The 25,415-nt window shown below is 47.4% G+C and overlaps 11 protein-coding genes across 11 annotated transcripts; 6 read left to right on the top strand and 5 right to left on the bottom strand.

Annotated features, from left to right (window-relative positions):
- Nucleotides 1-441: 441 nt before the first annotated feature.
- Nucleotides 442-1,354, bottom strand: N7471_009125 (RTA1 domain-containing protein; the record flags this gene model as incomplete). The annotated part of the gene is made up of 3 exons (XM_057281844.1): nt 442-520; nt 577-1,066; nt 1,135-1,354. 3 exons carry the CDS (start codon nt 1,352-1,354, stop codon nt 442-444), a joined length of 789 nt encoding a protein of 262 aa, XP_057132727.1.
- Nucleotides 1,355-2,156: 802 nt separating this feature from the next.
- N7471_009126 (uncharacterized protein) lies at nt 2,157-2,712 on the top strand (the record flags this gene model as incomplete). Its single annotated transcript, XM_057281845.1, has 3 exons — nt 2,157-2,255; nt 2,312-2,458; nt 2,518-2,712. 3 exons carry the CDS (start codon nt 2,157-2,159, stop codon nt 2,710-2,712), a joined length of 441 nt encoding a protein of 146 aa, XP_057132728.1.
- A 1,177-nt stretch (nt 2,713-3,889) lies between these two features.
- Nucleotides 3,890-8,072, bottom strand: N7471_009127 (hybrid sensor histidine kinase/response regulator). Its single transcript, XM_057281846.1, has 3 exons — nt 7,969-8,072; nt 4,408-7,922; nt 3,890-4,360 (listed from the first exon to the last, which is right to left on the bottom strand). Exons 1-3 carry the CDS (start codon nt 8,034-8,036, stop codon nt 4,116-4,118), a joined length of 3,828 nt encoding a protein of 1,275 aa, XP_057132729.1. The 5' UTR covers nt 8,037-8,072; the 3' UTR covers nt 3,890-4,115.
- A 678-nt stretch (nt 8,073-8,750) lies between these two features.
- On the bottom strand, nt 8,751-10,740 carry N7471_009128 (putative general amidase; the record flags this gene model as incomplete). The annotated part of the gene is made up of 6 exons (XM_057281847.1): nt 8,751-8,872; nt 8,936-9,026; nt 9,089-9,825; nt 9,876-10,017; nt 10,077-10,346; nt 10,423-10,740. The coding sequence occupies 6 exons, from the start codon at nt 10,738-10,740 to the stop codon at nt 8,751-8,753; spliced, it is 1,680 nt and encodes a 559-aa protein (XP_057132730.1).
- Nucleotides 10,741-12,094: 1,354 nt separating this feature from the next.
- Nucleotides 12,095-12,556, top strand: N7471_009129 (uncharacterized protein; the record flags this gene model as incomplete). The annotated part of the gene is made up of 1 exon (XM_057281848.1): nt 12,095-12,556. One exon carries the CDS (start codon nt 12,095-12,097, stop codon nt 12,554-12,556), a length of 462 nt encoding a protein of 153 aa, XP_057132731.1.
- Nucleotides 12,557-12,948: 392 nt separating this feature from the next.
- N7471_009130 (Major facilitator superfamily domain general substrate transporter) lies at nt 12,949-14,791 on the top strand (the record flags this gene model as incomplete). The annotated part of the gene is made up of 5 exons (XM_057281849.1): nt 12,949-13,006; nt 13,057-13,121; nt 13,178-14,287; nt 14,358-14,462; nt 14,543-14,791. 5 exons carry the CDS (start codon nt 12,949-12,951, stop codon nt 14,789-14,791), a joined length of 1,587 nt encoding a protein of 528 aa, XP_057132732.1.
- A 582-nt stretch (nt 14,792-15,373) lies between these two features.
- Nucleotides 15,374-16,928, bottom strand: erg13A (putative hydroxymethylglutaryl-CoA synthase; the record flags this gene model as incomplete). The annotated part of the gene is made up of 4 exons (XM_057281850.1): nt 15,374-15,517; nt 15,586-16,640; nt 16,697-16,799; nt 16,869-16,928. 4 exons carry the CDS (start codon nt 16,926-16,928, stop codon nt 15,374-15,376), a joined length of 1,362 nt encoding a protein of 453 aa, XP_057132733.1.
- A 2,582-nt stretch (nt 16,929-19,510) lies between these two features.
- On the top strand, nt 19,511-19,960 carry N7471_009132 (hydrophobin family protein; the record flags this gene model as incomplete). Its single annotated transcript, XM_057281851.1, has 3 exons — nt 19,511-19,736; nt 19,796-19,860; nt 19,922-19,960. The coding sequence occupies 3 exons, from the start codon at nt 19,511-19,513 to the stop codon at nt 19,958-19,960; spliced, it is 330 nt and encodes a 109-aa protein (XP_057132734.1).
- Nucleotides 19,961-20,621: 661 nt separating this feature from the next.
- Nucleotides 20,622-20,840, top strand: N7471_009133 (SNF2-related protein; the record flags this gene model as incomplete). Its single annotated transcript, XM_057281852.1, has 1 exon — nt 20,622-20,840. One exon carries the CDS (start codon nt 20,622-20,624, stop codon nt 20,838-20,840), a length of 219 nt encoding a protein of 72 aa, XP_057132735.1.
- Nucleotides 20,841-22,102: 1,262 nt separating this feature from the next.
- On the top strand, nt 22,103-23,861 carry N7471_009134 (F-box protein; the record flags this gene model as incomplete). Its single annotated transcript, XM_057281853.1, has 3 exons — nt 22,103-22,559; nt 22,613-22,893; nt 23,682-23,861. The coding sequence occupies 3 exons, from the start codon at nt 22,103-22,105 to the stop codon at nt 23,859-23,861; spliced, it is 918 nt and encodes a 305-aa protein (XP_057132736.1).
- Nucleotides 23,862-24,153: 292 nt separating this feature from the next.
- Nucleotides 24,154-25,203, bottom strand: N7471_009135 (uncharacterized protein; the record flags this gene model as incomplete). Its single annotated transcript, XM_057281854.1, has 1 exon — nt 24,154-25,203. The coding sequence occupies one exon, from the start codon at nt 25,201-25,203 to the stop codon at nt 24,154-24,156; it is 1,050 nt and encodes a 349-aa protein (XP_057132737.1).
- Nucleotides 25,204-25,415: the final 212 nt, after the last annotated feature.

A 25,415-nucleotide genomic window follows, 5' to 3' on the forward strand; every position in this document is an offset into this window, starting at 1 on the left:
GGTTACAAATTCAAAATCAACGATTGTTTTTATTAAGTCAAACTGGGCTAAAACTCATTTCGCGATAAAATTTCAAAGCATATTCAAAGCATAATCTCTCAACTTGACTCATCCAGGGCTTCTTCCACTTCTTCCCCTTGATCCACCTGAAAATAACCTCATTACCACTCATTAAACTAAATACAGATCTTCCAGACAAAGCATATCTACCGGAGGCAAGATATCTTCTTCGTTGCATCCCCTTAAACTATTGTCCGCTCTTCACGTTTTGCTTCCATCAAGGGAGATGCTTCCGCGGATTTTGGGGCGTAGTCTCCACGCATTTGGGGGAATAAATATCCGGGGTGCGCAATAGAGAGGGCTATCACGGCTGCAGCACACATTCTAAGATTTTTCGATTATGTTAGCTTTAGTCGACAACCAATCTCAGCATCTTTGCACTTACGCAGATTCAAGAATAATGAAGCTAAGTTCATCTTGCATGATAGGATTTCTCCATCCACCCCCCATCTCCGCAATACTAAAAGGCCAGATCAGCATCTATTCATTTTCGATGTGTAACTTGAATATCCTTACCGATAAACGCAACGAGCATAAGTTGTCATAAATGCCACAAATATACCCCAAAAGAACATCCAAAAGTTGCGGCTATTCCAAACCTTTTGGGCCTCAACGGTAAGTTGATATTTTGGTGCGTTCTTGATTCGAAGAAGGAAGTAGACCGACATCAATCCAAACATCGTCAATGTAATGACCTGCCAGACAATGCCAGCCATCATGACATTGCTACCTACAGCACTGGCATCTTGGGTCTTTGCCGTTGCTGCGAGGCCACCTCCGGCGCCCTGAAGGATCAACGAGATGATATCACATGAGACAAAGATATAAGGGTACCATTTCGCTCTCAGTGGTGAATACTGTTGCCCAAAAACATTGACTTCATGCTTCAGTGTCAAGTATATCGCCGCTGACCAAAAGGCAGGCGCCAATGTCAACGTACAGATTTGCGTTTCAAATCCGCCTGATGAGTATGGGTTCTGATTGAGTAGTATACGGCCAATATAACCTATTTTCCGGGTCAGCTATTTCCAAACTACTCGTTCGGTGGATCTTTTGAAGTTAGGGTTTGCGTACCGATCACTTCTGTCGAAGAACCAAGAAGCACAGCAATTCCGAAAGACCACAAGCGCCATCTTATCATTTGGACGAGATGCACCAAAGAACACAGTCCAAATATAGCACAAAATGTAATTGTCGCGGCAAAGCCAGGCTTATACCCATATATCGTCCCCTCAACAGGGCATTGAGGAGTCACCTCCGTGCAAACAATGGGTGCATCTCGGCTGGCCAACATACTCTTGGTATAGAAAAAGCTCGATGAAATGAAATGCGTAGAGCGTAGCAAGGCACTCTTAAAATGTGCTTTGTTTATCTTCTATATTCTTGACCTAGCGGTCAGACCAAAGATATAAATACTTGGTCTAAAAATATGTATCTCGTTAACTCCACGCCACATCTGAGACGATTCGTATAATGATAGAGCCTACCCACAAGCCCGAGGCTGTGCCCGGTTATATCCACCTTGTCTTCACGGTCGGGATGTAGACCCTATGGGCCATTATATCGCTCAATTCCGATCTAGTGCTGACTTTTCATGTCCGCACCAGACTTATCGAAGGCTAGAGTTGGCGAAATTAAAGATCCCGTGGGTTAAACCCGGTGGAGATATGCCGCCGCGGTATAATCATACACCGCAGAAAGCCTAATTTGCGATTTAGTATCAGATCTCAACTTCGAGGGTGTGCAAATGAGCTAGCGAGTGATTGGTCTTTCAAATCCGAGTCTAAATGGGATTGGGTGGGCCGGATTTACCAGTTGGTCTTACGGCCGTAAGTCCTCCGGGGTTGAAGTTCCCACCTTTGAATTTCTCTCCGCCGATATTTATGTACTTAAACGACAGCATTACGGCCGTTTCAACACTCAAAGTCTGAGAGCTGTTCAAAATATGAATGATGTGCAATTGAATAATATAAAAGCAATGCGATTCAGAGACCTTCTGCTTCTAGACCAGACAATTTTCCCAAAGCAATTTACTCCACCTGCACCAATTTCTTAAAATATCCTTCATACTCTTCTTTTCTTAATACTTTTGAGATATGGCCAATCGTGACTACTACGGCGATAGTGTTCCGGCTCACCTGGATGCAAGGAAAGAGCCACAGACTCATAATTTTGAGGCAGGTCAATCTTCTCAGGTAAAGTACCGGAGCTTCATTCATCGTTAGAGAAAGGCACTAAGCTTTTCTATCAGGAACCATGGAAGGGCGCTCTGGCAAACAAGGGGGAAGAACTAGTCAGTCAAAAGACGCAGTGGAATGATGCAAATCAGATGAATGCCTTTGGTGACAGCGCCGAGGGCGAGAGAGGGCTGGGCGCAACAGTACTTGGAGGTGCAGGAGTAAGTGCAACTCTCCTGTTATCTGATGTGTGTCATTTCTCTAACACTATCTGCTAAAGGGTGCCTTTGTCGGCCACAAAGTCGGAAAGAAGTCCGATCATGGGAAGTTGGGGGCCGTAGGAGGTGCTTTGGCTGGAGCGGTAGTTGCAAACCTGGCGGAAAATCTAGTCAAAGGACATCGCAATGGGCATCGTGGCTCGGGCCATGATCGTCGTCGAGAAAGGCTGGAGAGGAGATTGGATAGACTTGGGTAGTGCTTTAATCGGGAGTTTGTATCGAGATTGTAGTTTTCTGTTGATTGTGCGAATTGAATTCATACGGTGAAGCATATGTGATATCTTTTTATTACCTAAAAAGTCCGAAATCAGCTTGGTTTAAAGCCATTCCGTTTCAACGATAAGAGGGGATAATTAGCCACTGTATCTGCACGATTGAAAAAGGATTGGTAAGATGTTGACACCTGTAAGAGGGATCAGTGGAGACAAGCATATGAAGCGTATGGAAAGGTCAACATAAATTGATATTTGCGGGTATCGGCAGGCTACATAGACGGACTGTACTCTAAAATGTCGGATCAAAGGTAGCTTGTGACATCCATGAATAATGATCCGTAAGATCCAAATTTCCACCATTCACTTGAGGGGGGGAAGATTGAATCCCAAAGATCCTGTTCATATTCAGTCAGCAAGTGCAAATAGCTAGGAAAGGGGTCAAGTTATTGATGCAAGACCACTTACCCAATCAATCTCCAGCATCTGTGAATCGACACCCTCAGGATGTTGTACCTGCGGATAGGTAGATGATGAACTCTCGTTTGCGGTTATACTTGAGGCAACACTACCATGGATGCCCAAATTTGGCCAGGCGCTCCCATTTCCATCTAGCCCAGCCTCTTCGTATTTAACTCATGGAGGGAACTCCCCGGCGGACACCCAAGCACTGGGGGCATTATTCAAAGTTTGACTGGACGGAAAAGAGAGTTGAGTTTTGAGCCAAAAAGGTATGTTTAACTCGCCCTGCTTCTTGTATGATGAAATTGGCCTATGGTGATTTTGACACGTGCTTTGGTGCATATTTATAGTCCGCTATGCCTATAATCGATGGAAATGTAGTAATATTCTTTGTTCTCACGAAAAATGCACTTCTAAGATAAATGCATAGATACCTAGTAATCCATAAAAGAAGATTGCCTATGTACTTGATTCCCTCTGCCACTTCTTGGCCTTCCCTTTCAGTTTTAGTGCCCAGGCCTTGCCGCCTTTTGCCCACTGAATACAACTGAGCACGCCTCTGAGCGCTCTGACCTGCTCACTGAGCATGCTGTAATTGTCCTGAGCCCTCTGATCCGCTCACTGAGTCTGAGCTGAGCCTAGGGGTGGGCGGCCTGAGTAAGCTGTATCAATAAAATGCAATGAGATTCTGATTCTGTATGGATCGTATAGTTTCTATTAGATAGTACTAGTTACTAGCTAGTTATACCTAGGTATAGAGAATCTATTATATAATCGCTAAGCACTCGCTTAGCCCTAATATAAAGCTTTTATTATACACTCACCAAGGCCTAGTAGTAGTGATACGCTACCTACCTAGGTAGGTATATCATAGTCAGGTGATTTCGTTGCTAACTAGGTCTCGTGTACCAGCCCTCGTCGCTATATCACGCACCGAGCCTCTCAAGTAAGGACTGTATGTTCTGCCGACTTACCGGTTTTATCAGGAATGAATCGATTCCAGATGCAAATGCCTCCTGCTGAGCATCATCACTATCCAACCCTGTCAAAGCCGCAATGGTAACTGGGTACCAGGATGGCTTTGGAGAAAGAGTTGAGTCGAAATATTCCCTTTCAGACTGCCGAATCTTTTGACTGGCTTCAAAGCCATCCATGACAGGCATCGAGATGTCTGATCTTGTTAGATATGGTTTGGAAAACAAGGAGATATTGACATACCTAAGATAACCAATCCAAACTTCCCAGGATGAGCTCGGAATTTCTGTACGGCCTCCAGTCCATTCGTTGCTGTTGTGCAGTCCCAACCTTCTTTCTTCATGAAGGCAACGAGGATATTCAGGTTGATAGGGTTGTCTTCGACCAGTAATACCGACGGACGACAGCTGCCTGGGCTCTTTTCTGAAACATTCCCCGAAGACAAAACTCTCTGTGGGGCGGAAACATCCTTCTGGATTCGACCTTTAGAAGAGGTGTTCGAATTTTCGCTATCCTGGTTCACTATGGGCTCTGCCGTAGGTCGTTTGCTGATTTTCATTCTGTCGCCGGGTGCGTTTCTTGGTCCAATGTCAAGCGGCAGATAAGAAGATTCTGGCAGTTCAACCCATCGAGTCTCTTCAGCGTTATTGGATTCTTGACCATCCAGTCGACGAATGCATAACTCCAAAGCCTTCACAAGTTTGCGGGGTCCACAAGGCTGGCTTATAAACTCAACAACGGAATCTTGGCTTCGGCTCATGGCACGCGCAAACATGTTGTGCGCGGCCTCGGGAGACTGACAGACGACCACCAGCGGAGATAACTTACTCGCCTGGTCAAGGTTCAGTAGCTGGCTGTCTTCCGCGTCTGGACTATCAAGATCGCTATGCACCATCAGATAGAAGTCACAGGGGGTGATGTCGCCCTGAAGAGACACATTCTTGACCGTGAGATGGAACCAGTCATGGCACAGCCGCTCCAAAGAATTGTAGAGAGTGGCATCTCGCTCGAATGCAAGCGATGAGCCAAATCCAACAAGACCGATGGTTTTTCCTTGAGCTTGATTCCTTATTAAATCGAATGCTGCGCTGGGTGAAAATCCATCAGACGGATCTGGTGTGGTGGCATGACTCATAGGAACTTCAATTGATATCTTCGTTCCTCGATTTCTCTGAGAACTGACTTCAATAGAACCGTGGAGAGAACCAAGCGCTTGGTGAACAATGCTCAATCCCAGTCCACTCCCAGGGACCAGGGTATTCTCTTGTGAGAAGGGTGTGAATAAGCCATTTCGCAGGTAATCAGCATCAATGCCCCGGCCAGTGTCCTTGACAGTCAAGGTGACCATATATTGGATATTGGGACCTTGAGGTCCATTGGAGTCGTGGCTTCCTTGACGAGGTACTTCGGCGGCCTTCAGCCCCACATATATGAAACCTGAAGTTGTATACTTCAGTGCATTGGCGAAGACGTTCATCAAAATGCGGCGCCAACAACCAGCCTGTGTGAAGAATTTCCATTCTGTGGCCTCATGGATGTCTAAAATGATGGTCACTTGTTTAGATGGAAGGACAACTTTTTCCGATACACCGTTGTTCACTTGTCGGGGTTGTGCACGAGGGTGATGGTAGAAGCTATGACCAGCAAAGACGCTCTCTACCACTTCCTCTAGGACAGAATCCAGCTGGACGGCCGCACAGCCATTCTCGCTGCTGCCCGGCGGATTGTCCTTAAGTTTTACTTGATCCTGACCTGGATCCTCGAGTTGCTTTGCATGGCGGCCATGTCTATGCGTTGAATCATGCTTGTTCTTGAACTTATCAATGTAAGTGAAGTCCAGCAGATTATTTATAGTATCAAGGAGGGTGCGTCCACAAGATTCGATCGTATGAACCATTCCTTGTTGAAGTGCATTCATGGCTGTGTCGCTCAATATGTCTGAGGTTCCGAGAATGCCATGCAGGGGGCTTCTCAGTTCATGTGAAATGCTGCTGACCAAGTTCGTCTTGGCTTTTTCCGCCATCTCCACATCTAGTCGGTGAACCTCGGCCATGACGCTATTGCTGAAGGCACGAAGATACGCCAGTTCATTCTCAGGTGTAAAGACACGTTCGGGGGAATTAGTCCAGACAAGAATACCAGAAATCCATCTCGATTTGTGGGAATCCCACATAGGCAAGAATATAATGCTCCGGGCGCCCTCGAGCACTCTGATCAGATCATTGGCATCTTGTCTGTGGTTTGGCTTTCGTCTTCTCTTTTTGGATTTGGATCCCGATGTTTTTGTTGAGGTCTTGGAGGCATTGCCACTGCTGCTGTCATCGGACAACAACCCACTCTCGTTGTAGTTAAAGATTTTCCCATGAGGGTACCTATTCAAGATGGCTTTCAACACAGAACCCCGAATAGCATATTCGTGACCTGACTTCGGACCAAACTTTCCATCATCATTAATGGTGGAGGATTGTGAAGTTGAAGAACCCAGGGTCCGACAGATGGTGGTGTCTTCCTCAGAACTCGCAGTAGGAGGAGCCGGGATGCTTGGCGCACTCTCGTAGGTTCCTGAGTCCGTGCTGTCCTCACTACTTGCTGTCTCATCCCTTGCCCACGCTTCACGCGCTTTACCGTGTTCATTCCCAACGAGTCCACCGAAAGATTCAATTCTGGCATCGAGGAAGGCAGCGCCTTCCACTTCAATGGACTCTCGAATCAGGTTTGCCGCTCGAGAGAATACCTTCTGTAAAGCGACTGAAACGATATCGTCCGGCATGTTGTCGCTCGAAACAGAGCTTCGGAATGTCACCTTCTCTTGCTGATTCACATCCGTCTTCTTCTGTTCATTTTGTTCCACATCTAGTTGGTTGGTGCTGGAAGATGTGATCGCTGAATCGGGAGTTGTGGCATCCGAGGCGGGACTCTTCACGAAATCATGCGAAAAATGAACGTGCTGTGAATGACCTTTCCTAGAGGGGCGATAAGGAAGCTGTCGAGGTGGAGAGTGATCTTGTGCTTCTTGTAAATCTTGCTGTTTTTTATTCAACTGCCCCTCTACGGTCTCCCCGGATTGACCCGTTGTAGCATCTTGCTCGTTCGCCTCAAGCCATGAATCGCGGAGCGTACTCTTGCCTTCCACAAAACTCCCCAGGCCAAAAATCATTTTTTTAGCCTTAGTATGTTGATTTTTCAATTGCACCATATCCAAGTATTCCATGACAGTCGCGGCCATATTTTTCATGAACCTTATCGATGATTCGTCGAGCCCGGACTGCCGAGGTTCAGTGTCGAATATGCAGTATGATCCGATTGTAATCCCCCTAGGACCAACAATCGGCACCCCAGCGTAGAACTGTGCCTTAGAAAGACACTTTGTCAAGCTGGAGATTTTGATATGCTCACTCTCATTCATATCTGGTATCACGAGGGCGCTGCCCCCAACAATTGCAGGATCATCCGAAGGCTGCGACAGTGGGAGGTTTGCAACATCCTTACAGACACCATTCTCCTTAGGCAAGACACAGCATCCTAACCATAAGTTGTCGTGACCGTCTAAATCCGGTGATCCAGTACCCTCGGCTAGGATATATTGATGGGTGCGACCGAAGAGCGAGATCATTGCCCGTTGGGCACCTAGCCTCATAGCACCAATGTGGGCGAAGGAGGTTAAAGCATGGTCTTGCGAAGGTTGTGCAACAAAGGTATTCTGACTGGCATCATCAAATGGAGCGAAGGGATATACGGAATGGTCGCGCGGGAGATATCTTAGTGAGTCAGTAGGAAACGAAGGCCATTGATGGCACTGCCTACCTGTACAATTCACGCTCTTTTGCCAGATTAAAAGATGACTGCGCACTTGTCTGCTCGTTCAGAGTCATCGTGTTGGATATGTTGCAGAGGAAGAAGACCTCCAAATCATAGTGACCGAGTAAAAAGAAAGAATTAGGGCAACGACGTCATTCTCACACCTACGTCATTTCAGTTGCGATTTTGCGAAAAGTGGCTCCGCTTTGGCTAAGTTGACAAAAGGGACCCTGCATTCAATCCTCATTTTGCTTTTGTGTCGTGGGAATAGCACATCATCAACGTGATTCTCAATTCGAGATTTACTCAGTGCCAGGAAGACACTGAGTAAATCGAGGTGATTACTCGTTGGGAAGATGGAGTAACCGTTAGTCGTTGGAATGTTGTAGGACTTCGGCAGAAAATAGGGCATCCATGGCTCGCAACGGGTAGACTCATGTGACTTGGTGTATTCTGGACCAATCAAAGGTCAGGGACAAACCTCCTGGAATTTAACATCTCATCGAAGATACATGGGTAGATATAAGTCGAGCGGATATGGGGGCGAATTTGAAATATATTTGTAACCAGACTGAATTTCCCCCGAAACAGTGGCCTATGTACCAGGTTTGCAACGCAAATCATATTCTGCAGCGATCTCGGTTTGAATGAAAGGAGAATTCGTGCGTCTATCATTCCCATCTCGAACACGAAGAATATTGTGAAACGTACTCGGGACTGCGTATTTATAACGATGCACCAGATAGACTAGTCTGGCCGTAGTAGACCTTTTTGACCTCATGTGCCTCCTACTTTTTGCTCTTGAGACACTGGTCAACCTGCTTAGCAATATGCAAGCACTCTTCGTCACGCATGGTCGTGGTAAAGAGTTGAATAGAGCATGGCGCCCCTTCGAGTTGCTCAAAGTTGTCTAAAAAGGACATCAACCGGTCGGACTCAATAAATGAAAGGGTCTTTGTAGCTGTATACTCACATTCAGCCCCAAGCTGATTATCATTCAGTCCAAAGCTCTCCTTCGCATCCAGCTCGCCCACATGCCCAAATGGTAGGATACAGGATGGATACTATGATGAAAGTCACGGTCAATATGCACACTTCAAAACAACGGGGGTGGCAGGTAACCTACATCCAAAAGGTTCGTGAGAGTGGTATAAGGCGCCACACCAAACATGTCATGTGGCACTGCCGTCGTTTGAGCGGGGGGTGCAATGCAGATGTCAAGATTATATTGCAGCCACAGCTTTCGGTACACCTCACGGAGTTCTGCTCGGCGAGTGTTGAGTAATGCCACTTTGTCCAACCGATCAAGAGTGGTCATGTCTGGTAGTGAAGGTTTATAAAACTGTCTGAGTTTCTCACCCTGTTTCAACATGTAGAACATCGCAGGGACTGGGGGTTCTCCAGCTGATTCAAGATGCTTCTTGGAAGCTTGGTCCAGAGTGAAGAAATTCCAGGCAATCTCATTCGCTTCCATTACACGGCAGTCCTTTTCATCGAGATGAATGATGTGGTGGCCCTGCGCTTCCAACAAATGAACAGCCTCGGCTAGTACTCTTCGAATAGGCGGGTGAAGAGGGAAGATCGAAGACTCGGGGACAACTCCAATCCTCAGAGTCGGTTTGATGGGGACTTGTCTCCACGGGATATCGACGATAGTGGAGTCATAGCGGGCGGGTTGAGCGTCGAATACAGACCTGAAAAAAACTTCGATTCCATCGAGATCTGACGAAAGTGGACCAGCACAGGAAAGGATGAATTTCATGCCGCTAGTGGTGCAGACCCGCATCCCACCATTTGGCACTCGTGCAGCGCTGGGTCTGAATCCATAAAGTCCACAGCAATGCGCAGGAATCCGGACAGAACCTGCTATCGATCAGTAAGAGGGAAGTGTCTTTCTATATCAATCGAATTACCTCCAATATCAGTTCCCACGCCAAGTGGAGATCCCCGAAGAGCAATCAAGGCACCTTCACCGCCGCTGGAGCCACCAGGTCCCAAGGTGGTGTTCCAGGGGTTGAGGGTTCGGTCAAAAACATTGTTATGGGAGTCGGTAGTCTGGCAAGAAAGGAACTATCAGCCCGCAGTCGAGTGGGCAAAAAGCTGAATCAACATACCATCATTGTCTGGGGTATGTTTGTCTTCACATAAAGGACTGCCCCTAACCCAAGCAGGATATCCACAAGAGGTGAGTTGGCGGATGACTTCTCATCCAGGAAAGATATCATTCCAATGGTTGATTCCGTCCCCTTATAATGGAAATTATCCTTGATACTGACGGGAAGTCCATGAAGTGGACCTGCAAGCTTACCTTGAGCCCGGAGGTTGTCCAGATACTCGGCGCGTTCCTGTGCTTCTGGGAACATAGTTTCTGTCAGGCAAGACACCTATTCAAAATGAGTATCGAGTTGAATTGTTGACAAAGCGCAAGGGGAAACGCGGGTTAGACGTTGCAGTACATACCAACTGTTGAGCCAATGCAGCACGTTTGCAGTAAGCCAGCGTCACCTCTGCTGATGTCAGGGTTCCGTCTGCCAATGCAGAAATCAGGCTGGTAACCGTATAATCTTCAGTGATTCTTAGTTCCCGGTCGGTTAGAATCCCTGATTTGCGAATTGCTTCAGTTCGAATAAGGTCGTTTTTGTGTTCGGATAGTGGTGCTTGTAAACCCGCCAGGAACTGTTCTGAGACTTTCCATTCTTGTGGAAGTTTGCTGGCACATTCTTGTCGCTTCTTAGCAGCTTTTCCCTGCCAGGGAACTCTTTCATCAAGGGAGGCCATTTCTAGATGCAACTATTTGCTTTGTCGAAATCTCAGGATGCGCAAAGGGTGTGAGTGAATAGGAAGAACGGTCATTTTGGGGGCAAGGATTGCGATATTTATTATTGTATACTCCGGGGCCGAGGCCATTTTCGAGTGGGCGCTCGTTCCTAGCACGATATTTGATTACGCAAGAGAACAAATCAGCGGAATGTCTTCTTCTGGAAGTGAGTGCCAAGTGTCTCACAAGGTAATTAAACCGGCTCGCTTTCGCGTCTTATTGGTCGTTTCGGCTACATTTCGGCAGGCGGGTTAACCTTGGGAAGTCTGTGCTTAGATCCAAGTGCCCATGGCGGAAGCTAGGCTCATTGCGGAATAGCGTCTTTCTCATTGGTGTGCTTAGATCTTCGCTCTCTTTGATATAGCTGTCACTTGTACAGTTCAAGTTTTCCCCATGCCATCTGATCCTGCCTGTGATCGATGCCACTCCGTCAAGACCCGCTGTTTAGCGGGGCCTGGGGCGAGCTGTTATCGCTGCTATCGTTTGCATTACCCCTGCACACATTCCCGACGACGCGGTAGGCGAGGACCCAAACCAAGGGTAACCAGCAGGCATAGATCGCTCCCATCAACACCTGATATGCCAGACAATTCTCCTTCTACTGCATCAAACCAAGAACACACCGACCATGAATCCGACACGTCCACAAACGTGACTCTCATCACCACCATGTACCATGAGAATTCCCTTTCCCGAATATCTGATTATATGTCACTTCAAATATGCGCTTTCTTCTCATTTGGTCCTCTCCTCGGCATAGAGATGCGTCAAATGATCCAATCTCGACTCAGAGAGGCGCCGATCCTCCTCCTACATCCATACACTACTGTCGCTCGGGCGTTTCTCAGGAGTACAACCCACCAAGCTCCTTGTAGCGACTCCGACTGGTCCAATTGCGCCTCTGCATTACAAGTTCTCCGAAACGCACAGATCATTAAAAAAGATCATGTGGGCAGTTTTCTTTCTCTAGGATTGAGTTTGCTCACTTTCCACCGACTAATATCGGGATTCTCAGCGAGTACGATTTGCCGATATACGCTATCACTTGTGCGGCCATTATACTACTCTGGGGAGCTAGTCAACTCAGATACCAGGGAGCTTTTGTGTCTTATCTTTCTCGACACGACCCAATCGCTGTTCCGGGCCGAGGTCCCCGTGATTGAGTATCAAGTTCGAGATCCCTACATTGTCGACCATCATGCCGGGCTCTGTGGGCCACTCCTTCCACTTCTTTACCAAGTCTGTGTCCTAGGATCTGCTACTAGAACAAGAAAAGGGAACAGCTCACTCTCTTCCGATAATTTTGATAAGTTGATGGCTGAACTCGAAGCATGGGTTCCCAATATCTCGCAATCCGTTCTCGACCGATTCTCCGACGAAGAGATGCTTGTGCTTATATCACAAGCTAAAATCCATCGTACAGCCGCGATTCTGATTCTGCACAGACTACAATATCCATTCGGGGAACGAGACGCTGAAGCGGTATCATTTGCCACATCGATTGTCGCAGACATAACTCATTGCCTAGAGACGGCCGGGTATCATCCACCGAACATCACCCTGGCTATATTGGTGGCAGGAGCAGAGATAGCAAATGTGGCTGGCAGGAACTCAGTGCTCTCTTTGGTTTCAAGGATCCGTGGGGCGGCTTTCTACCCCTTTGTAGCCAACTTGCGCATGTTTCTCGCCCGGGTCTGGGCTGACAGAGACCAGGGAACAGCTCGGTATCTGTTCCGTATCTTTGAGGACAGACCTAGTCTTAGTGTCCCGCTTTGAGTGATATAGCATCAGATCCACTATCCGAGCAACCATTGGTTCATTTCTTGTTATCTTTGCAGTTGATCAATGCGCGACCCCGGTATTTATGCGTGTATTCTCGGGTATTGTTGGACCCGCCTTGGCTCCGCAATGCCATTTTGCCGGTCCAACACGGATAACGGTTGGTCGATGAGCATGTATAGTCACGTTTGGGCGTGTATCGGAGACCTCCCCCACACTCCACACCCGCAGATGAACAGCTCTGGGCATATCGCTTCCTGTCCCTGATCCCTGATCACGCCGTCACCGTTAGAATTGCCATAAAAAGATTCGTTCTCCCTAGCTAGGATGAAAGTATATAACAATCTCGGGCTAATGTCCTATCTTTTCTTGACCATCAATTCACCACCATGCAAGACCACTCCTCTTCAGATGAATTTCCCCCAGGTACCATCCTACTGATAGATCGTAAGCTGTCCGGCTCTTTCATTTGGATCCACATGCTCATGACGCTATAGGGAATACGCCAACCTCCGAGTTCATTCTCAGCCCCACTCCCTCGGATAATCCCGACGACCCTCTGGTAAGAGAGTCACGCCCACTCATCCAACTGCCGTGCGTGAGCTGATATAGGAACAGAATTGGTCTTCACTCAGAAAAGCGGTGAACTTCGGCCTCACTTGTCTCTACGTTCTGTTCACTTTTGTCCTGATTGACATCAACAGTCTGGCGTACCGCGGGTACATAGAAGAGTTGGGCTTGACTTACGCGACCTTCAATGATGCCAGCGGCTCCAATTTTGCGGGTCTCGCAGTTGGATGCCTTTTGCTGGTTCCATGCGTGCACAAATATGGTCGTCGCCCTCTTTATCTTATCAGCGCCACTGTCCAATTTGCGTGTGCTATCTGGTGGGCGAACCTTCACCATGGTGCAGAATTAATCGCAGTGAGCTTGCTGGCCGGTTTATCAGGCTCGATCAGTGAGGCCATTGTGATGATCACTGTTGTTGATCTATTCTTTGTTCATCAACATGCTCGCATGAATGGCATTTTCATCTTCATGCAGAGTCTCGGGGCCACGGGCGGCCCTATCGCTGCAGGGTATGTCATTACCTCCATGGGCTGGAGGTGGATGTGGTGGATGATTGCAATCTTTCTCGGTGTGAACCTACTTCTGGTCTTGTTCTTTTTCGAGGAATCAAAGTACATCCCAACCTTGTTAGGTCAGTCCACCCTTTCGAAGGATCCTGAAATTGTCAAGATCAAAGGAGACCACGAGATGAAAACAGAGCCACAGTCTGCTCCCACTCACTTATCAATCGACTCTCGACCTAGCCACAAGTCATACAGCCAGCGACTTGCTCTTGTGACAAAAACCGACCAGCCAATAATCCAGCATTTCTACCAACCTTTCATCGTTCTTTTCACTTTCCCTGCTGTTGCATTTACCGCTCTCAGCTATGGCTCCATTCTTGCTTGGTTTTCGGCAAACGCTTCGGCTGGCTCTTATTTTCTGATCTATGAGCCTTACAACTTCGGCCCTTCTGCAATCGGGCTATTCCACCTTGGAGGTTTTAGTGGTTGCATTATCGCTACGTTCACAGCCCCTTTCTTCAACGATTGGCTCATTATATGGTTAGCCCGACGGAATGAGGGTATCTTTGAACCGGAAATGCGTCTCTGGATGATGATTCCTGCTGCCTTACTCAACGCCATTGGCTTGCTGGTTTTTGGAATTGGTCTGGGTCGGGTGAGTTTAGGATACCCTTCATCCCGTACTGTGCTTCATTGATGATATTGACTGAACATTTCCGATATAGGGCTTCCACTGGATGATTCTTGCAGTCGGACAGGGGATCTTCGGCTTTGGTTTCATCGTTACTGCCGATGCCGCTTTGACTTATCTGAACGACTGCTATCCTGACGTATGTGCTACATCCCAACTTCGCTGGCTGTATTCATAGTCATAGTACCCCATTATGTCAAGCTAACCCAGAATAATCAGATCCTTGGGGATGCGCTCATTGCCGTCGTCTTCGTCCGGAATGGGCTTGCAATGGCCATCAGGTTCTCGTTTACCAGTTGGCTTGCTGGAATGGGTATCCAACACACCTTTATCCTCATTGGGGTGATTGCCTTCGCTACCATGATAATGCCTATTCTGTTGTTGGCCTATGGAAAAAAGGCAAGAGTTGGAACGGCTGCCAAATATAGGAAGTTTGCTTCGCGTCAACAAGTTAGAAGGTCGGTTTAATGAGACATATGCTGCTATGTAGGTTGGTTGTTGATTGGTTCACACCAACCTTGGAAATTGACAGAACGCAATCAAACACAATCTACGTCTAAAAATGTAGCTCTTGCCATATATTCAGACTGCGAGCCTGCGTGGTCAGTCCTTACGTCCCTCATCCACCTACTAGTGTCACCTACTGTTGTGATGCCTCAGGCATCAACCCCTCGTTTGCTTGCTAGCTAGGTAGATAGTTGGAAGCTCGCTTCTTCCTTTAGGAATCAACTCTCTCCCTCTCTCCCTTTGGCCCCTACATAGCGTAGTGCCCAAGACCTACTAGTGTCGCCTACAAAGCGGCTTGCAATACCTACCGCAACCCCTTTTTTGGTACAAGAATGCCGGATCTTGGTCTTCATGGATTTGTCCCAGATCTAGATCGTTGCTCAGCGTTACATCGCAAGCTAGCCGAAATTGAGCATCTAAAGTTTCGCTAAAGACATTGGTCTCTTGCTAGGCGCTGTATTCTCTCACTATCACGATCTAGGCAGCCGCCCCCACCCCTTTTGGTGCGTATTAAAGCAGAGACGTTATGTGGTGCTTTATTGCTCAGACAACCGGCGTTTTCTCATAACTTCGTCGAAACACATCGTCAACGTGGACAAGGTAGTAAGTACCTGGAGCCAGACTATCGACGCTTCCCACAGGGGTATAGCTCTTTTGCTGGTAGGCTTTCTCCCGGAGTTTGCACATCTATCATTGTTAGAAAATAATTGCATAGACAATATGCTCCTTAAGCAACCAACAAACAAAAAACGTACCTCGTTATAAAACTCCGGTGAGACCGCTGTGCGAGCTTCCAAGCGCTCATGCAACCGGACCTGCTGCACAATCCCAGAAGTATCACCCTTCACACGGAAACTAAATATAGTGCTAGCTAGGCCACTCCCGTAGCTGAACATGCCGATGCGCTTGTTCTGCAGTTCCTCACTAGGAACATTGCTCAGCAGGCTCACCAGCCCAGAGTATACATTAGCGGTGTACATGTTCCCGCAATTTGTGGGCGCTGTGATAGCTGGTTGGACACGCTCGGAGAACCTTTCCTTAGTCAACCTGATGCAAGTCTTCTCAACCACTTTGTCCGTTAGAGACGCAGTTTGCTCAATATCGCGGACCACTGCTGGAATGTCATCAAAGTGGTTGGGTTCCGTCCGGAGATCGTTGAACAACAGACGGCCGTAGGCCTTGGAGACAAGCTTGCAGGTAGGCGCATGGAAGACGAAATAATCGAAGGTATCCATGAAACTACCCTGAGACTTTGCAGATCCGTTCGTCAAGCCACCACTTTTAGCCACAGATTTAGTACGATACCGTTCGTAGCAGTTGTCCAATGCCTCAAGATAGCATGTGTTAGAGTAATGTCCATCGACAATGGGATACTCCGATTTGAAGTCCCCCTTGTAGAAGTCGTAGACGTGCTTCATGTACGATGCACGGAGAGGCTCCAGCACCAGGGGCGCATCGGCGCCAATTAGTATGGCCACACAGCCGGCGCCGCCGGTCGGACGGGCGGCTGGCTTGTCGTACAGAGCGATGTCGCCCGCCACGACAATGGCGTCGCGACCGTCCCATGTAGATGATTCGACCCAGTTGACTGCATTTAACAAGGCATTCGTTCCACCATAGCAGGCGTTGTAAGTGTCGACTCCCTCGATGTCCGTATTCTCTCCGAACAGTTGCATGAGCACCGACTTGCAAGACTTGGATTTGTCGAGCAACGTTTCCGTTCCCACTTCCAAACGGCCAATAGTCTTTGGGTCAATGTGGTACTTTTCCAGCAGGGACGAGACCACCGTGAGCGCCATGGAATATAGATCTATGATTATATTAGCATGACGCATGGAGCACAGGCAGTTAAGTTTGTCTGCATACCTTCACGGTCATCACAGAAGCTCATCTTCTGTTGGCCCAGGCCAATTGTAAATTTCCCAGCACTGACACCCAGATAGGTCTCGAGCTCGCTTTGAGGCATGTACTGTATATAAGGAATTATGTTAGTTTCCCAATGGTTTCAATTGCAGAGTGGAAACCAGATTATACGTACCCGGCTAGGGAAATAAATCTCTAGGGCCTTGATGCCCACGTTTTGGGCGTTGGAGGGCATAATCTTCACAACTGGAGCCAACCGAGACTGTGGGGAGATTATAGTTAGAAAAGGATATAAGAGAGAAAACTAGGAATGGTAGAAAGAGTTGATCAAAAAAGAAAAAGAAAAAGACTTGGGGGGCAGGTTAAAAACCCCAAATATTCACCACACTTATTCATTTGGCGATTGAGCTAGTCGAGTCGAGCTACAAAGTACAGCGTTGAGATGAGGATGAGGATGAGGATGAGGATACAGCGTATCACAGCCATCACTACCCATATCCACTATGGGGCCAAATGAAACAAAACCCGGCCACCTATAACTGTGACGGGTTCTACCGTGTACATCCGAGTATCATTTTTATTTGGCATGATCTGACACTCCAAGGCAACAACGGTATTTAAGTAATTCAGGTAACTCTCAGGGCCCGAGTGGCAAATTGTTTTCCATACTACATCCAGTACTTCGCATGGGATAGCGTCAATCGACATTAACTAGGCGACGACTGTCCAAACCAAGAGCAGGCGATATTTTCTTACAACTGGTGAAGCACTTTTAAGATGGCAACCTTGAAAAGGAGGAGCTGACTGCACACGTCTCCACTCTGGTGTACGCTCTTCTTTCCAATCCCATACACCATGGTGATGTATGAACAAGAGACACTGACTCAATTGTGACTACCTCTGCAATTGTAGGAGGTGAAACGGTTGCGACCTTTCTTAGCACTGTGACATATAATCTGCTCCAGTAGGAGGCCTGTCACGGGGAATTGAAAGAAGAGATTCAAGGGCATTTCGCCGAGTATATACTAGCGCGTGGACAGTCACCCACAGCGAAGAATACTTTTCGGAGCCAATGAAGTTCAAGCCTGAACGGTGGCTGGATCAGCCAGCCATTTTTGCTTGGTCCCTATGGGTGCTTAGGGCAAAATTCCGTAACCCCAGTTATGGTGATAAAGCTAATCTGAATATCCAGTTTCGCAATAATGGAGACCAGTCTGATCACAGCCAAGATTTTCTGGCCAGACGACCTAGAATTCTTAGAGCCGAATTTAGCTTGAGAAGACCAGAGCCATGTGGATGCTATTTGGTGCAAACCAGAGCTCCCAGTTTGCTTTGTTGAGAGATAAGTGTAGAGTGGAACCACTTGATTAGTGGGGGCGGACACAGCCTGTATGGTACATGTAAGCATGAACCGTTGTAGCCCTGGAGGGAAGGCCAGATGGGAAAGAAACTATAGGTTGGATTGAGCTAATGGCTGGGGGAAGAAGGGAGAGATCAGCTAGGTGGGGAGCAAGGTCCTATCTGCCTTAGGCAGTAAAGCTGCCTCAGAACCGTGGACCTCGGTACACTTGGTACTTGCGGAAGGCAGTGAAACACAGATATATATAGATATATACGTATTTATATTCCAAATACTGAATGGCTGAGCATGGTTCCTTCTTAGCCTAGACTAGAGGCGAATTTTCTCAAAGTTACGTACGTTAACCGAGCTACGCACTCCGGAACACAATAATAAATGTGATAAATTACAACTTGATATCTTAACAACCACTAATTTATGTTATTTCATTATGAGCCAATAATGTAGATAAATCTCTCGGCACTATATACCAACTACAAGAGAATTGAAAATTTGCATTGTTATGGTGTTTCGGACTGCGAATCATGAATCATCACAATGTCCATCCCCTTGGTGCGCACATGCCAGTTCGGCATCGTGCAATCAACGGTGCGAGACTTATCTCAAATGTAAATGACAAATTGTAAGCCAACTGCATAAAATTTTAGACTGCCGAGCCTGCCGATATCACTCCGGGGTACGGAGTACAGGTTTGCTTTTTATTCATCAATTGAGTTCTGTGCCTGGTCGATAGGTCGATCGGGTAACAGGGCTCCTTGCTGTGGATCGACATCTTGGCAATTCTGATTCGATGCCACAGGGCAGATCATCCCGGAAACCGGATCCACTGATAAGGAACTCCCCGATGAGAGACGGAGAGGGATTAACCGGGGGTTTGCCCCACTGGCTATTTATTTTGCGTACTTGGTATTGACTTGGAGCCAGTAAATGCAAGCCTTTCAATGATATTGAGCATGGACCAAGAGTGATCGACAGCCAAGACAGCTCGCTTGGAGCTCATCTGAATCAGAGATGTCCACATGATGAACTATGGTTGGATTCAATCTAAAGAATTGGTTCACTTTTCCAGTAATAGGAACTGCCGTTCCAGCATCCCTGTACCTCGGTTCATAGTCCAACACTCTCACTCGGCCTCTTATATTGGGGCCAAATGGTATCTAGAGTTTCGCAGATCTTCTTGTCCACCAAGATGTGAACTACTCGGGGAGTTCATTTTTACGATTCACAAATATGTGTTTCCACAATCCGAACCCGATGATAAGGATACTCAATTATTGGACATAGGGGCGGTTTCGGATGCAATTGATGCCTTGGATATCTTGTCGTGAATACTATTTAAAGACCAGGATATTCCACAGATCCTAAACATCATCCACAATCGCAATCCTCTCTTCATCACAACAACTACTTCTCTCTTCTTCAAACGACCAACTCCCAACTTGAAATCCTCCATCAAAATGAGACTCTTTATCCTCTCCGTTCTCTCTCTCGTTGGTGCCGGCATCGTGTCCGCCCTTCCCCAGGAGTCCAATCTCTCCGTGAAGCGCTCTGATACCTCGGAATGTGTCGGTCCCCTCCTCTGCTGTGGAACTCTCACCACTCCTCTCGACCCCCTTGTCGACCCTCTCTTGTTGACTCTCGGCATTGATGCTGCCAACCTCGTTGGATCCATTGGTCTTCTCTGTATGTTTGGACTCTCTTGTGATTTTACAAGATGGGAATTCTTCTAACATTTTCTATAGGTCACGGGTACGAGAAATCTAGCTGTGACACCAAGCCCCAGTGCTGCACTGAGGCCAACCTCCTGGTAAGTGATAATCTTCAACGCAGACTCTTTCGTGGAGAGTCCATGACTAACTAATCTCTAGGGTGGCACCCTTGCCCTCGGATGCGCGGATCTGAAGTAATCGGTCCAGTTTGTTGAAACTGTAGACAGGCATACATGAGTTTCTTTAAAGACGACTTGATACGCCTCCTTAACCACTGAGGATGTATATTCTTTTCTAGGGGATGAAGTCCCCTTCGACATATATTTATGTAATAGCAATGAACTTTTTTGAAATGATACCTGTCAGATTTGTAGACGTTTCAATGTCGACCAAAGCTTAGGGTCCACTTATCCACTTATGCATTTAGTCAATTTCGTTGCATACGCTGTGGAGTATAACAACATCCGGATTCGAGATCTAAAGAGAGGTTGCTTCGTTTAAGGGTAGGCTTTACCATAAATACATGTATTTTGTTGCCACTACATGGTACGACACTCTATTACGCCCAGTGCCAGTTCATATTCTGCCTATTCTAGTTTGGATCATGAATATTTTATACATCTGAATATACCAACCGCACTAGGGATTCTGAGCGGAAGCTGGTTATTCTTGAGTCCCTCCAATAGACGAACGGCCTCTTCCGTGACTGCCACCTCGACCAAGTCGGCACGTACAGTAATGCTGTCGTCCTAGAATACCTGGGCCTCCCGCACTACGACCGAGATCGAGAAGGACTAAACAGACGACAGGCACCAATGGCAGTATGTTAGTGATTGGCGATGACATCTCCTGGCCCTCCATGTCAACTGTTGAGCTCCGCTACTCAAGCTGGACCCAGGAAGTTCAGAAATCCACCTTTACTAGTATGGCGGAGATGATCTATGGCCCTCCAGCCGGCGGCTCGGCAGCGCCTCTTTCGCCAGCCACGTCCGGCGACAGCCCAGCGACTGTGAACTGGTTTATCTTCCGTATGTTATGCCACCTCGCCGTGTCCCGCAAGCTAGACTGGTTCCTCTAATATTCCCCCTCCAGTGTCCTATCGTCAGAGGTCTCGCGTTTCACCGAGCGTGGCAACGACCATAGATTTGGCTTTTCTGCTCTCGGACTTCAGAAGACCCCTCGGCCTCCCTGCCCACTAACCGGGTCGCTATGGCCCCCGCCTCGTTACCCTTTCCAATCCTTGTCCAGCAGGGTGTGTTTCGCTCCACTAGCCTCCAGCCACGGTTTCTCATCTTTGACCATTGGCCCCTAACCCTCTTGGCTAAGCCCGATGTTCCTTGGAACATTCCCTCTCGGTTTTGAGGTCATCCGTGCCGGAATGCCGACAAGTGTCCGATCCGCTGTCATTGCCCGCTTCCACGACGCTGATCCTTAGATATCTTGCTCAGCGCGGGTATCCTCATAATCCCAGTACACAGAAAACGCCTCGATATGGGAATAATGGGTTCCTCTTGCTTTGACTACCCTTCAAGTGTAGCCTTCAAGGAGGTACAGACACTTTGTTTGTGTTTGTCCTCACAGCGATTATGGATGGCGAGGTTGGGCGCGACGATGATGAGGTCGGCGAGGTGGGCGTGCTAGACCCAGGTGATGCCATGATGGTTTGGCAAGGAGAAGAGAGATGAGAGGCAAGTGAGACACGAATAAATAAAAGATTCTGGTGGTTCACAAGTAGAAGAGATATAAGAGGCACACAAGAGATCAATCAAGTGATTCTAGTCCACGGGTGGTTGGTAAGGAGAAGTTATCTGGTGAGAAGGTGTTGAAAGTTTTAAAAGGCAAACAGAATATATTCACAGCCTACTATGCCTATTCCATTCTATTAACTACATAAAACCCGGTATTATATCTTGCAGATAGCTATTTTAAACCTTGAAGTGTACAGAGTCAGAATAAATTCCGATGCACATACTCTACATTTCTAATGAAGCAAGGAAGTGATCAACTGAGATAATGATAATTGCTGGTGATGATCTAACTACTGTCATGAAGCTCTTTAAATGGCTTCATGGGGACAAAGGGACAAAGACATGAAAGGCACAATTGACATAGGAGCCCATATCCCAATCTGGTAAGAGAGAGCATCTGCATTGATGCTTGACAGATAAGGCATCAACCAGGCATAAACTAACTAACTAACTAGCTAGCCAGCTTCTGTTTATAGAGAATCCATCCTTCTTCTCTCATATTTTCTCTCGTCTCTTCTCTCCTGTCAAAACCTGCCAAGATCAATCCCTCCTTCTTCTATCCTCTTTGCTCTCATGTCAAAATCTGCTGACAATGACTGCCCAAGTCTCTTTCTTTAAGCTTCCTCTTGAACTGCTGGAGATGATATTCCAGCACCTGCGACAATCACCACATTCCCTTTCCAGTCTTGCGTTAACCTGTCGCCAATTCCACGCTGTCACAACCCCAGCCCTCTATTCCTCGATTTGTTTGAGAAATACGCTCAGCTCCGAACAGCTTGCACGGACTTTACAGCAAAACTTTTCGCTATCTTCTCTGGTCCTCGAGCTACAGGTTCACTTCCATAACACCCAAATGGATCCAACCTACGAGTCTCTCCTTGATGCTATCTGTGAAATGCATAACCTAGAACGCTTGAGCGTGCGCAGCATACCGCTCCAAGATATCTTCGAATCAACAAACCACAGGTTGCTCACTATGCTCGGGACAAACAAGAACAATGTCGAGATTGAGTCCCCCACTCAATATGCAGGACAGAGGCTACGGTCGTGTAAGTTCTAGAATCTGACTCGAGGGAGTAAGCAAAAGGCTAATATCCTCTAGTATATCTCGGGGCAGCCTTCACAGATCGGGATGAAGATAAATGGGTGCTTGGTTGCAACGAGATTGTTTTCTACATGGAGCAGCTTGAAAAGCTACACATCCAAGGCGCCGACATCGAATCCTTACACCCAAAGCACTTTGCTGCAAGTTTGCCTTCTAAGAAGACAGAACTCAAAGAGCTTGCCTTGCTCAACTGCGAGCTTTCACCAGATACACTTGGACGGATCCTCGCCTTTCCCGAGAGTTTTACCCACTTCACAATGAAAGGCACATGCCTGGACGTGAGCGGGGACTTCATTAGCTGTGGACACAGTAACCTGAACGGCGTCTCACTATACAAATTTGTTGGGCTACTAACTATGGGGAGAGAGAGGAAGAAGAATCATGATCTATTCAATCTATCTGAAGCAGGGGATTTATACCCTGCCAAACAAAGGAAGTCGTCTAACAAAGACAGGCTCAGTCTGGAAACAAATGGAGGCATCTATGAGATGACTAGACAAAGGCATCAATGGGATGACCGACATTGTCTAAGAAAATTCATTGAAAGAATCGAACAGAGTAGCTCGGCGGGTGTGGAGTATCTTGATTTCGGCCTATGATATGGAGAAGACCGGGCGCATTTCGACTACTTTGAACTGTTTGAAACACCTAACCATCTCCATACCCAACTATGAGCTCTTTGAATTGTTACTGGACGAATGGGATGTGTACGATCCTATTCCCTGTTTTCCTGTCAGTCTGGAGACCCTCACATTAAACGATTTCGACCTAGCGGATATGTGTTGAGTGTCTGATTCTGCCTTAGGCAGCTGCCCAACATGGGACAGATCCAGATAGTGATAGATAGATAGCTAGATAGCTCTCTCTTCTCTCCTTCTCTCTTTTCTTCCTCTCCCTCTCTCTTCTTCCTCTCCGTCCCTTTGCTCCCAGGCGAATCTCACAGTGTTGTTTCTCCATATCTGGATCTCCACTCTGTAGATTCTCCATCAATATGTCCTTCTGTAGCATTGCTGAAATGGTGGAGGCCGGCCAGCTTCCGAATTTGCGTGTGATCACATATAGGAAGTTCTATGAAAGGGACGAGGAAGAGATCGAGGTGGACTGGGAGAATGAAATTGGATCGTTGCGAGAATTGGGCGTGGAGCTTTCTATTGTCTTTCATCACGGTCCATCATTTTCCATGTCTGAGAACGACAACTGGCCATGTGAATGCTGGATCTATGATCTTACGGTGCCTGAGTTGTAGGCGAACAACCATACTGGATAAAAGCTTGAATGCTATGTACAATATGCTTCCAATTCATAACCCCTCTTCGACCTTTCATGTAAGTATAGAAGACCGCCTGCCCAGGTGTAGGCAACAGCTTTCCTCGCCGAGTGGCTTCGGACCGCTCGATGTACCTATGAGACCTAACTTGATAGGCGATGATACATGGAGAAGGGTACTCAAAACGGGATATATCCATTACTGATCGGATTCGAATCCGAAATTCGACAGATAGACAGAAGAAACATATGTAGCATATACATAATTATTTTCAATTTCCAGGTTCAAGGGAAGCAGCCTCTTCTGGACTGATGGGAGTGCATTTCTCACTGGGCGAGAACTCTTCATCCAATAACGAATTGTGGGCGGACACGGTGATGAGGTTGTAGTAGTCTTTACTGCCAGCTCCGAACTTCCCCCAATTACCATATTCATCCCATATCGTGAATCGACCATTAAAGCCGGCACCGATATCGCCGTATAATACAAGGCCCTTCAAGGTGAGACGGGTGAGACAGAGGGCACCGTGTCGTTGATTGACTGTGATATTGGCTGTTGCGTTTTGGTGCCCTGCCTGCTTTGTCTGTTGCGAGCCAATCGGCCACAAGTAGTGCAGGTAGGTTTGCTCCATGACGGCAAAGGACTGCTTCTTCGAGACTCGTACGTAAGAGTACTCAACCGGCGGAGGGCCCGAAAAATAACCGCCCGTCATCTGGACTTTTCTGAATCGGTAGACCTTGCTTGAAAGATAATAATTGTCCTGATCGAATGTGTGAGCCCCGCTCGTAGTCTTCCCATTTGCGGTATCCTCTCGGTCGAACCCGACATTACTCATGTTGTAATGGATTGAGGCTATACCACTAATGGTCACATGGGAATCGAAGCTGCCCGGACCACCGCCGCCGGTATGATAGACGGTCCGATCGGGAGCCTGGATGCTTGCCCCGATGTTCTTGTGCTCGACTCTCGAGGTCGAAACCCACCAGGTTTTCTTTTGCAACGCTGCAGTAGGACTGGACCCGTCCGTTTGGGGCGTCTCGTCGCTCGCTGTTGACGGCAACACATGGTGGAATTCGTTTTCCTGGCCCGAATAAGTCCAAGGGGCCGACAGTTGTGTAGGAGGACTGAAATAGTCCACAAGCTTGATCGTATTAAGCTCTGCCTCCCTTAGCGTGTGACCTGCACCGGTGGCCGGATCGATTGCCTTAATCGACACGAATACAGGTACCTGCATTTGGCCATTGGCGAAGAGGCTATCTCGGGTGTGATCACTTGGGCTGGTCTCAACCGTCATATCGGTGACTTCCCACTGTACAGCCATGATAAAGTATGTTGAGATTTGAATCAATCGATAGGATCTGGAATGAGAATGCAGATATTTGCTACCGAAAGAAGTGAACTTTTGAGAGATATCTTGAGGGGATATATATACGTTTTGTTCGACTCCCCATTTCAGCACGAGTCTCCCGACGATAACCTCTCTGAGATAGAAGTGATGTGTTGGCATGGATGACTCGGCGGCAACAGATCCCC

Source organism: Penicillium samsonianum (genome assembly GCF_028829775.1).
Source record: "Penicillium samsonianum strain IBT 33392 chromosome Unknown utg000005l_segment0_segment0, whole genome shotgun sequence".
Lineage (NCBI taxonomy): Eukaryota > Fungi > Ascomycota > Eurotiomycetes > Eurotiales > Aspergillaceae > Penicillium > Penicillium samsonianum.